Genomic DNA, 12,701 nt, shown 5'->3' with positions numbered 1-12,701 from the left:
CCAGAGTTGTGATTTCAACAAAGAGAACTCCCAGTGAGGAAACACCCTCTCCCAAAGCAAATCTTTAGCTTAGAATCTTAATTACCTGGATCCCTAAGGGTTTTAGAGACCACCGGCATGCATCCACCAACATCCTAGTTCCCATCTACTACTCCATTGTTCCAATTAGCATCCTCACCCAAATCATTACTTTTGTGTATGTCATGTCATGCCAGTTCCCACTCTTGTCTTCACGTCCATCATTCCATTTCCATCTCCAATATCATATTCCCAGTTCCCACTCCCACTCAATTATCCCACTTAGCATGCTCATCTCCATCCCTACCATCGTGTTTATTCCAGTTGTTATCCCCCTTCCCATCACCCATCATTCCATTTCTTATCCTTATTGTCCTAGTTCCTTTCCAAATGCTCACTCCCATCATATCAGTTTCCATCCCCATCTCATTATCCCTTATCATCCTCATCATCATCCCCATTCCCATTCTTATGCCCATCATCTCAGTTCCCATCCTCATTTCCATCACCGACATCACTATTATTCCAATTTCCATTTCCATCATCCCATTTTCCCATCCCCAGTTCCACCCATATCATCACCCTTACCATATCCATCCCAACCATCATCCCTACCACTATTACTCCAATCCCTTTTATCCCACCACCATCATCACCATCATTATTACCAACATCATAAACTAATATTTATTGAATACCTGCCCACATTGTCCAAGGCATCATCAAGAACATACAGAGGACATGGTCTTTGCCCTCTGAAGTTCCCTATCTCTTAAGCAAAGCCATTGGTTGTGCTCATACCATGTTGGCAGATGGATGCTGGAATGTGGGATTGGTACCAGGGGGGTCAGACTTGGCCCTGGGACTGGGAATATTTTCAGAGCCTCCATGGAGAGCATAGTCACCCTGCCCTTTAGCCATGAACTTCCTTCCTGAGCTAGAGAAGAACAAATAAATAATGTAATGAGAGTCTGATCAGATATGGGGCAGGGGCAGGGGTAGTGGGGTTGGGGGGATTGAATGTCTCCCTGTAGCTGACTTGGGAATAGTGTCCCTTCTCCACTGGCTACACCATACTGACCTATATAACTCCATGGGAGTAAGAGGAGCCTGAGAGAGGTAGGTCTCTTCCAGGGCCAAAGGGGCTGGGAGCCTTTCATCTGTCTTCCACTTAAAACCATTTACCTTCTTTTCCTTGTCTGTCCTTAGCTGCCATACCAAGAGTCTTGTGGGAGTGTGTTCAAACATGGATCAGGGGTTACAAGTGAGCAAGAGAGGGTCATAGGCTGATAAGGTTTACATCTGGAAGAGACTGCAGAGGTCATCTTATTTTACAGAGAAGGAACCTGGGACCCAATGATGGGAACTGACTTATCCAAGAACAGCTAGAAAATATCAGAGCCCAGGAACATACCCAGAAGCTCCCACCACAAATCCCAACTTTCTTTCCATTGTGCCATGGTCTGACTTTCCACACAGCCCTGGCTGACTGTGCCAGAGATAATACTATTCAACACTCTGACATACGCCCTCCGTCTAATCCAAGACATTGCTGGACCTCTCTTGCTCTGGGCATCTTTGGAGTCAACAAAAGGCTTATTCAGGGCCAGAAAACTCAGGAAACCACTATGGAAGCTCCCCTGGGATATGCTGGCAAACCCTGGGCTGGCACAAAGAGAGTACCAATAGGCAGGCCATCCGGGTAAAAACGTTAGGGCTAGGCAGGAGCCAACAGGTTAGGCTGGCAGCAAGGAAGCCCTCTGTCCTTTCCATGCCAACCAGCCATTGGCAAATGCTTGAGTCAGTGACTGGGCTCCTCCCCATGGCTCCCAGGGCCCCCTTAGAGTGGGGCATCTTCTGTCCTCCAGTTATGAGGGTAGCTCTGTCTTGGAGCAGGGGCAGGGGCAGCAGAGGTGCCCAAATGATCCAATGGTACCACCACATCCTCTGAATGGGCATTCTTGTTCAGCTCAACAACCCTGGGCACCACTGTGGACCAGCGATCTGCAGGAAGAATGCACATAGAGAGAACTCATCACAATGGGGAGAAGTGCGTGGTCTCTTCAAAAAGGAAAACTCAGGAATCTTCAGAGGGTCATGGGTCCTTCTTCAATGGGAGATGAGGGAAGAAGAGTGGAGAAAGGTTGGGCAAAATGTCAGAGATAGGCAATGCTGTTTGTTCATAGACTCCCAGAGTGTTAGAACTAGAAAAACATAGAACATAGACTATAAACTTAGAACACAGAATGTGAGAATCCTGAACATAGAATATCAGAGTTAGAAGGGAACTTAGAACTTAGAATGGTAGAACATAGAATGTTAAGGCTAGAAGGAACTTCTGAGCATGAAAGGTTAGAACATATGACACGAAATATTACAGCCAGCTAGTACATTAGAACACAGAATGTCAAGGCTTAGAACATAGAAAGTTAAAACATGGAATGTTGGATCTAAAAGGGACTACAGGACACAGAATGTCAGTGCTGGAAGAGCCAGGGGTTCTTCCTCATTTTTGTCACAGACTCCTTTGGCTATATGTGGTGAAGCCCATTATGTCCCTTTTCTCAGAATCATGTTTTTAAATGTCTAAAATATAATAAAGAATATTACAAAGGAAACCAAAAGTCAATGAAAATAATGTGAGTTTTTCCTATCCAAATTTCCCAAAATCCACCCATGAACTGTTTAGGGGGAGATCTGTGGACTCCAAGTTAAGAACCCCTGATCTAGAACCCTTTCTAGAGATTAAAAAAACTGACAACCAGAGAGAAGGTGCAGACTTGTCAAGTCAGTGGCAGAGGTAAGGCAAGACTGCCAAACCTTGGGATTCATTCCCCTGTATCTGGAAATCAAGTCAGAAAAAGATTCCCTTCTCCTTCCTTCTCAGCCCCCATATCTCCTCTGCTCTCCCATCCTCTCCTATCTCCTCCTCATCTTCCCTCTACTCACCCCTTCGGAGACGGCCCACAGTGTGGGAGAAGCCATAGTACTGGTAAGTCTCATTCTTGCCCGGATCCTCATTAATGATGCCCAAATTTTGGTTCCAGTGAGACCAGTTCACTTCATCAACTCTAGGAGGACAGCACAAAATGCAGGAGGAGTAAGGATCTCTTTGCTTCTCCCCTCTCCATGTCCCATCCAAAAGCAAATTCTTCCCTCCTTAGAGCCAATTCCCAGCTGGGACAATTCTTCCCTTGTACTTATTAACATAATATTTAAGGTTTGCCAAGCCCTTTACTAATATCACATTTAATCCTCACAACAGGGAGGTTGGGACTATTATTAGCTGCATTTTACAGATGAAGAAACTAAGGCAAACAGAGGTCTATGACTTGCCTAGGGTCACATAGCTAGTCAGTGTCAGGCTGGATTTGAACTCAGGTCTTCCTGACTCCAGACCTGATGCTCTATCTACTGTACCACCTAGCTGCCTCCAATAAGTGTTTGTTGATTGTTTAATAAATATTTATTTATTGATTGAAGAAGTTCACATTGGAATGAGACTACCACTTTGAAGCTTAGCCTAGAGTCTGTGAAGCAGAGGGGAGAACAAATTCATTCTTCTCCCCAGGAGAATGTAGAAATGGATAGAAAACATCATGGTAGGCAATTATGGTGACCTGACCCAGACATGTACAATGTATCTTTTTCCAGTCAGGTACCCCCATCAACTGCCCTGGGCAGCAGTGGGGAAGAACTGTTACCTGAAACACCACCTCCGGTCTGGTGTGCCATCTGAGCTCTTCCCCACAGTGACCATTTCCCCAGAGCGGAATGCCTTCCTCACAAACACTGGAAAAGAACGCTCAATATCCAAGATGGTGGTGGCCCACTTTGGGGTGGAAAGGAAGAAAGAGAAGCAAAAGGAACCATTAGGTCATTGTTTCTCCCACTCTTATTACCTCTAGCTTCAATATGCTTAGTTTAAACCAACCCTCCATCCGGATACCACCAACACTACAGTTGGAAGAAATGAATCAGGCCTGAAAGAAATGAAAACGAGGTATCAGAAGACATCCACACCTTCTCAATGGTCCCAGTGAGCAAGGATCATGGGATTTACAACCTTAAGACAATTTAACAGAGAGAATGTTGACCTCAAAGGTCTTTGAGAACAAAGAGTTAGAAGGAGATGCATAACACAGAAGACAGAATATTAGTGCTAGAAGAGACCTTAGAACATTGAATTTTAGGACTGGAAGGGGCCTTAGGATAAGCCTGGAATATTAACACTTGAAGGGACCTTAGAACACAGAACATGTTGGAAGGGATCTTTGAACATAGAATAGCAGAGCTCAAAGAGGTCTAGAGTGCAGATATTGAATAGTAGAGATGATAGGGACCTTAGAACATAGAACAGGAGGTTAGACCTTTAGAACATAGGTCAAGATATCAGAATTGAAAGGGCCCTTAGAGACCACCTGGTCCAAACCCTACATTTTACATCCTGGAAACTGAGGTGAAAAGTGACTTGCCTCAAATGATGTCTTCTACTTTCAAACAAGAGAGCTCTTTCCACTGCATCAGGATGGAAATCATTAGAATTCACTGCCAGGTACTGTTGGATTTTGTGGGATTTCTTCTAACCTACCAAGAGAAACACCTAAAGATACTGGGCTGGTTGATCATCTCAGAAGAGGATACTTGTAGGGGGTATTGTGGGGAGAATAGTTGACTGGGGACAGAAGATATGCCTTCCTTTTTATTTAAGGTAGATCTTACCATAGAACATAGACCATGGATTAGGACAGCTCAACGACTCTTTAGAACATAGAGTGGGAAAGCTGGAAGCCTCCTTAAAACATCCTTAGAACATAAACCTCAGAATGGGAGAGCTAGAGGACTCCTAAGAATGTGGAATGAGAAAGCTAGAAAATTCCTTAGAACAAAGACCATAGAGTGGGTGACCCAGAAGCCTCCTTAGAACAAAAACTATAGAATTGGAGAACTGGAAGATTCCTTAGAACATAAACCTTAGAATGGGAGAACTAGAGGACTCCTAAGAATATGGAATGAGAGAGCTAGAAAATTCCTTAGAACAAAGACCATAGAGTAGGTGACCTAGAAGACTCCTTAGAACAAAGACTATAGAATTGGAGAACTGGAAGATTCCTTAGAACATAAACTTTAGAATGGGAGAGCTAGAGGACTCCTAAGAATACGGAATGAGAGAACTAGAAAATTCCTTAGAACAAAGACCATAGAGTGGGTGACCTAGAAGACTCCTTAGAACAAAGACTACAGAATTGGAGAACTGGAAGATTCCTTAGACCAGTAAGTGGGAGAGCTGGAAAGGTTCTTAAACTATAGATTATAAGATGAGAGAACTGGGAGGTGACTTGCAATCTAAAATGGCAAAGTTGGAAGGGGCCTCTGAATGAAGAATATATAAGTAGAGTAAAGAATATTCTCCCCATTTGGAAGATGAGAAAACTGAAGCCTGGAGGGGGTAAAATTACCCATTCACAGGCCAAGAAGTGGTTAATCCAGGATTTAGAGTAAAAAGACAATAGTCATCTCTATGGAGGTCCCAAGGTTAAAGGGGTTCATAGCACACCCTTGTTTGAGCTTGGGAAGGCCACCTAGTCTCTCAGTCATCACCATCCTCATCCACTCAGAAGTCCCTGAACATGAAGGATTGCATGTGGCCACTATGAGAAGTATTACTACTCTCCAGAGTGAACTTCAACTCTGGTGATTGCTGGCATTGCTTTCAGATCCTGAATTCTTCTGGAGATTATGGATGACAGAACCACAAATCTACAGCTGGAAAGGAGCTCAGAGGTCATCTAGTCCCACTCCACCATTAAATAACTGAGTAAACTGAGGCCCAGAGAAGTCACAAGTTCATAGATTTAGACCTTAAAGGGCCTTAGAGGCCATCTATGTAGTCCCAATCCTCCATTGAACACCTGGGTAAACTGAGGTCCAGAGAGGTCACAGACTCATAGATTTAGATCTTAAAGAGTTTCAGAGACCATCCAATTCAACTCCTTCAATTTACAGATAAGGAAATTGAAGCCCAGAGGGGGAAAGTAATTTATGTGACATCATACAGTAATGTTAGAGCAGGACTTGAAGCCAGTGTCAATAGACAGGAGCCTAGGTTATCCTGGCCTTCTTCTTTCTTATAAATCATATTAATTTTTCACTTTCTAAAATCCTTACATACCCACTGTCCCACATGCTCCTTCACAGTAGCCCTGGGAGGCAAATCAGACAGGAAAAAACATTCCCCATTTGATAGATGAGAAAACTGAGGACTGGAGGCAAAAAAAAATGATTTGTCCAAAGGGACATAGCAAGTGAGTGCCTGAGGTGGTACTAGAAGCCAGGGCTTTAGGATCTTAGGTTCTCCTGACTCCCAAGACCCAGGAAATGTCCCTTTGGAGAAGGTATTTCTGAAGTCCTCTCTGACTCTAAGTCCTCTGACTCTTCCCTTTCCTGGACTCCAGGCAGTGTGCAAGATACTCTCACGATCCCAAGGCCAAACCCCAGGCCCCCAGGCCCAGATCTCCAGCCTCCCCAGGCCCACACCTTTGGGCTCTCAAAGGCCCATCTCTTCTGATTCCCAGGTTCCAGATCTCCAGACCCCCAGACTCCAGACTCTCAGATCCAGATCACCTGATGACTCCCAAGACCCAGGGCTCTAGACTTGGGGCTCCAGGCTCTGAGAGCTCTCCCCACCTGTAGCTTCCAGATATGCTTGCTCTCCTTGGACACCTGGCCCACTGTCTCCCCCATAAGGGCGATTAACATGTTCAGTAGCAGCACAAAGGTCAGGATGATGTAGGTGACCAGCAAGATGATGAAGACTGCGGGGTACTTGGCACTGCTTAGCATCTCTAAATCGCCCATGCCAATGGTCAGCTTGAAGAGATCCAGGAGGAAGGTGCTAAAGGTCTGGCTGTCCCGGCAGAATGGGTAGCTGAGGACTGTGCAGTTGTCCTTGTCCTCAGTGCACACTGGGCTGCTGGGGCATGGGTTCAGCAGTGAGACCAGAGCTGGGGGAGGGATGAGCAGGAACTGGTGACTAAGGTTCCAGGGGACCTTCTGGGCCATTCCCAGGGGTCCCTGGAGCTCCCAAATGCCCAGAATTCCCAGGGGGTGGGGCAGACCCACCCCAAGCCTTTGGCTTCTATCTATAAAACTCTTCAGTCAGCCAAGAGGGACAGTTTAACTGGATAGCACCTATAATTGGGCACTACTAACCTGAAGATTACAGATTTAAAACTGGAAGGGACGTTAGAGGTTATTCAATTCAGTCTCAACATTATAGCACACTGGGGTTAGAAGCAGGAAGACATGGGTTCAAATCCTGATTAAGACATTTGCTGTGTGACTTTAGACAAGACATTAATCTTCAGTTTCCCCATCGGTAAAAATGAGTGTTAGATTCAATGACTGCCAAGATCCTTTATAGCTCTGAATCTATGATTCTATGACACCCAAGTTACAGATTATAAATCATTTTACAGATGGGAAAACCAAGGTTAAATTATTTGCCCTGAGTCACGTAGACAGTAAATGGGCAGAGTAAAAATTTGAAAACAGGTCCAAATTCAGCATTCTTCCCATTACACCAAGCCAACTGGAAAGCAGAGAACTCTCCTCTGGCTCTATGTTGGCCCCATTCCCCCAACCACATCTAGCAACCTGAAGCTCACCTGAAGCATAACCAATCATGAAGAGGAGATAGACCAGGAGGAAACGGAAAAGGTCTTTGAACAGGATCTGCAATTTCCAGCCAGGATATAGAGGGAAAGAAAAGAGACATGAGCTTGGTCTCCCATTTCCCCAACCCTGTGCTTCCTCTGTGTTCCCTTATTTGATGAGCCATTCCATGACTGATCATAAGAACCACAATTATTATTATCAATCCCATTTAGGGATTAGGAAAATAGAGGCTCAGACAAGGGAACTGACTCCTCCAGGACCATAGGGCTTTCTTGGCTCCCCATCAAATGCCTAAACCACTCCACCACTTAGCTGCTGTATGGGCATGCAAACTTGGGTCCCAGCCCACCTTCTGGATCATGATGCTGTAGGTCCCTGTTAGCTTCAATCCCCGAGTAAAATAGAGTGCATTCATCCAGCCTAGGACTAAGGCAAAGACCATAACCGCTAGGTAGGCTTCAATCCCCGCCAGGTACAGAGCAGCAGAAACAATCACCAACACCGAGTAAATAAAGCTGTGGGGAAATCAGAGGGAAGGCCCAGGAAATGGACCACTCATAGGATTAAGAACTGGAGAGTTTAACCCAACTCCCTCTTCAGGAGAAACTGAGGCTCAAGGAGGAGAATGTATTTGTATAAGGTCCCACAATTAGCTCAAAAGCAAAGCTGGGGTTCAAACCCAAGTCCTCTGGCAAGACTTCTTCCTTTAAACCAACCTATAAATCTTCAAGCAATTAAAATAACTCAACTGGAAAAGCACTAGATTGAAGAGCTACAAGTCCCTGCTTTGATCCTGGATTTTGGCAGGAGCCAATTAGGTGGCACAGTAGATAGAGTGTGGGCCTGGAGTCAAGAAGACCTGAGTTCAAATCCAGTCTCAGACACTGTAGCTATAGGACCCTGGACAAGTCACTTAAGTCTGCATCATTTTCCTCATCTATAAAGTGAGCCAAAGAAAGAAATAGCTAACCCCTCCAATATCTTTGCCAAGAAATCCCCAAAAGAATCAGACATAAGTGAAAACAATTGAATGATAATAAATATGAATCCAAGGACCAAAAAAATAAAAATAAAAGCAGTTCCTACCCTCCAAGAGCCTCCATTCTATTGTTGGAGGCTACAAGTTCCCACACCTACTACTCAGGGGTAACTGATGGTCAGAAGGATGGTCTCCAGACCCTGCAGGATCCTAATCTACAACTCTGGTTCACATGCATCTTTCTGCCTTAGTATCCTCTGTGTCCTATGCATAGCAGATGCTTCATAAGGGTTAGCTGGATTGAATTGGGTCAAAAATAATGGCATTTTGTCTAATTAAGTCTAGACATCAGGAGAATTCTATTTCATCCTAATTCTTTGGAAATTGGAACACATGTACAACAGTAGGGATCAACCATAATATTGGATTAGCCAATATTCCCCATCTATTCTGGAAGACAGAGATCACTGTACTCCCAAAGATGTCAGCCCTGGAACTTACTAGAGCAGCTGGAAGGAGCCATCAATGAAGAGAGAATTTACCCCAGGGCATTTCTTCATGAAAAGGTCTTTGATCTGTGGAGGGGAGAGCAGTCACTTAGCCAACAAATCAATTAAGAGCTTTTATGGTGGGAGGGGCAGCTTGATGGTTCAGTGGATTGGGAGCCAAGCCTAGAGATGGGAGGTCCTGGGTTCAAATCTGGTTTCAGATGCTTCCTAGCTGGGTAAATTTGAGCAAGGCATTTAACCCTCATTGACTAGCTCTTACCACTCTTCTGCTTTGGAATCAAGACTTACTTTCAATTCTAAGATGGAAGGTAAAGAGATTTTTATTTTTTGGTTTTTTAACAGCCTACTATGTTGAGAGAGAGAATATTAATGTGATATTGTATCTAGGTAATCAAAGAAATATATGTAGATCTTAGCAGAAATAAAAGCAGTTAGTATAAATTTTTAAAAGTGCTACTATGTGCCAGGAACTATGCTAAGTGCTAGGGTCATAGAAAGGACTTCATAGGCCATAGAGTACAACTCCCTCATTTTATAGATGAGGGAAGTGAAGCCACATAGGTCAACAAGTTCAGTTTCCCAAGTCACATAGCTAGTATTTAAGCTGGGACTAGATAACCCAAGTCTTCCTGACTTCAAGTCATTCTGCCATGTTCAAGTATAGTGGGGGAAAAGGTAGAAGGGAGGCTAAGAAAGAAAGGAGAAAAGGAACAGTAGATAAAAGGGAGAAAACTCCATGGAAGGGACCTTAGGGGCCATCTAATCCAAGCAATACATGAATATTTCATCTTCAAAATCCTGGACTACTGGTCAACCACCTATACTTCAAGGTCTCCATTGAGAGTAACCCATTCTATTTTTTTTAACTATTACTTTCTGTCTTAGAATCAATACCATATATTGGTATCAAGGAAGAAGAGTAGTAAGGTCCAGGCCAGTGGTTCTCAACCTTTCTAATGCCATGACCCCACAATACAGTTCCTCATGTTGCAGTGACCCCAAACCAAAAAATTATTTTGGTGGCTACTTCAAAACTGTAATTTTGCTACAGTTATGATTCGGAATGTAAATACCTGATATGCATTATGTATTCTCATTGCTACAAATTGAGAGGTTGAGAACCGTTGGTCTAGGCAATGGGGATTAAGTGACTTGCTCAGGGTCACACAGCTAGGAAGTGTCTAAGGTCATATTTGAATCTAGGTCTTCTATCCTCCAAGCCACCTAGCTGCCCTTCATTCCATTGTGTGTGTGTGTGTGTGTGTGTGTGTGTGTGTGTGTGTGTTTATTCTTAAACTCTTATCTTCCATCTTAAAATTAATACTGTGTTTTGGTTCTAAGGCAGAAATGTGATACGAGCTAGGCAATGGAGATTAAATGACTTGCCCAGGGTCACACAACTAGGAAGTGTCTAAGGCCACATTTGAACCCATGACCTCCCATCTCTGGGCTTGACTCTCAATCCACTAAGTCACCTAGCTGCCCCCTCATTCCATTATGTTTTGCAAAATTCCAGAATGGAAAGAAACTCATGGTTCATCCAATTCAACCCATACTTGAAAAAGCATCCTTCTTCCCTAAAACCTTCCCAATTAGTGGCCATCTAGTTTTTGTAGGAAGACCTCTAATGGGGTCTTGTATTTCTGGAGGCAGTCAATTCTTCCATATTGCTCCTGTTGTCAGTATGCCTTCCCTATATCCAGCCTAGATGTGTCTCTTGGAAGTTTCCATCCATTTTTCCTAGCTCTTCCCTCTTGGGCCAAACAGAACAAAACTGGTCCTTCTTTCAAATATGTGATGAGAGCTATTATATCATCCCTTCAGAGAGAGATGAATGAGGAAGGAAATAAGGGAAGAAGGAAAGGAAGAGAAGCGTAGAAATGGATGGCAGGGAGAATGGAGGGAAATGGAAGGAGAGGAAGAATGGGGAAGGAAGAGATAAAAGGAGTTCAAGAGATGAAAGAAAAAAACAGAAAAGAGGGAGGGAAGGGTGACATGAAATAGGAGAAGAGGAGAAAGGTCAGGAAGGAAGCAGGAGACAAAAGGGGAAGAAGAAATGGGGATAATGGAAGAGTTAGGAAGAGGAAAGGATTGAGGAGAAAAAACTTGGCACTCACACTAGAGAGGAAGAATATAACTCCAGTGGAAAGGGTGATGATCTCTCCAGCAAGCCGCAAGTAGTCCACTGTTGTTCGGTATGGATACGGGGGCTGAGGAGGGCAGGAGAAAGGCATTCTGTCATAAGACAGCTACCCCACCAACCCCAAGCTCCCATGATCTCCAAAGCTTCCCTTCCATTATTGCTACCTTTGGGTATCTCTCAGCTTGAGCTGCCTCAGTCTGGCTACCCGGACAGAGCCAAGGTGGATAAGGTCAGTTCTAAAAGACCAGAGGTTGTGTCCACATGAGAGTGAACTCTTCCAACCCCAATGGCATCCACTCCAGTTTTCCTGAATCCCTGAAAAACTCCTGGTTGGCCACCAGGATTCCCACCCTGACCCTGGGGTAGCCTCTGAACTCACAATGCCCTCCAGGGGCTGGTGGTAGGCAGTGAGAGTAAAGATGATCATGGCACACAGGTAGGAGACGACACTGATGTAGAAGGAGACGGCCCCAAACTTTCGCCACTTGTCCCGAAGCAGCTCATTGATAGGCTCCACAGCCAGCATCTCATGGCGGTTCTGGAGGGGGAGGGGGCAGGGATAGAAGGAGAATTAGGGAAAGGATGGGGCCCTGAGCTGCTCCCATTTCTCACATCTAGGGCCAGGCCACTTACAGCATTCTTGAGCTCATTCAGAACCAGGGACTTTCCCCAACTCCTTCCCTAAAGCTCTCCAGAGATCTAGGTTGGGACAATTAGGGAAGTCAGAAGAAAGTCTAAACTCCCTTATCTAGCACTGAAGGCCCAACATCATTCATCTTCCAGTTCTTCCCAACATGTACTAGACACACCAGGCAAACTGGAATTCTCAATGACATCCTAACATTCCTTGGACCTTCCTGCCTCCATTCCTTTGCTAATCTAACCCCAACCCCTAGAATTACCATTCCTTTCCTTCTCTCCAAATCCTGTCCATCCTTTAAGACCAAGCCAAAGTCTCACCTTTTCCATGAAGTAGGAATCCCTCCATCAATTAATCAACAGGCATCTATTGAGCACCTACTCTATGCTAGACAGGCAAGTAGGTGGCACAGTGGATAGAGTCTAAAGAACTCCTCTTCCTGAGTTCAAATGTGGCTTCAGACACTTACTAGCTGGGTGACCCTGGGTAAGTCACTTCACCCTGTTGGCCTCAATTTCCTCATCTGTCAAATGAGCTGGAGAAGGAAATGGCAAACCACTCCAGCATCTTTGCCAAGAAAACCCCAAATGAAGTCATGAAATGTTGGACAACAATACATGCTAGTTATCGTTTTAAGCCCTGGGAATATGAGGAAAAGCAAAATAACCTGAGCCCTCAAGTTCATATCCTGAGGACTCCAAGTCCTACCCGAAACATTGACCTACGCATTTACTA

The 12,701-nt window shown here is 44.5% G+C and overlaps 1 protein-coding gene across 1 annotated transcript in view; it reads right to left on the bottom strand.

Annotated features, from left to right (window-relative positions):
• Positions 1 to 679: 679 nt before the first annotated feature.
• The window catches only part of TRPV4 (transient receptor potential cation channel subfamily V member 4), a 68,229-nt gene continuing 56,207 nt past the window's right edge, over positions 680 to 12,701 (bottom strand). The window contains exons 8-16 of the mRNA XM_056821593.1: positions 11,706 to 11,864; positions 11,301 to 11,393; positions 9,176 to 9,249; positions 8,045 to 8,210; positions 7,686 to 7,752; positions 6,706 to 7,022; positions 3,723 to 3,850; positions 2,968 to 3,089; positions 680 to 2,022 (exon numbers count right to left, since the gene is read on the bottom strand). Coding sequence (XP_056677571.1) covers positions 1,859 to 2,022; positions 2,968 to 3,089; positions 3,723 to 3,850; positions 6,706 to 7,022; positions 7,686 to 7,752; positions 8,045 to 8,210; positions 9,176 to 9,249; positions 11,301 to 11,393; positions 11,706 to 11,864 — 1,290 coding nt within the window. The 3' untranslated portion in view covers positions 680 to 1,858. The remainder of the gene's footprint in view (positions 2,023 to 2,967; positions 3,090 to 3,722; positions 3,851 to 6,705; positions 7,023 to 7,685; positions 7,753 to 8,044; positions 8,211 to 9,175; positions 9,250 to 11,300; positions 11,394 to 11,705; positions 11,865 to 12,701) is intronic.

This window comes from Monodelphis domestica, chromosome 3 (genome assembly GCF_027887165.1).
Source record: "Monodelphis domestica isolate mMonDom1 chromosome 3, mMonDom1.pri, whole genome shotgun sequence".
NCBI classification, from domain to species: Eukaryota; Metazoa; Chordata; class Mammalia; order Didelphimorphia; family Didelphidae; genus Monodelphis; species Monodelphis domestica.
This window is presented reverse-complemented; position numbering and strand designations above follow the sequence as displayed.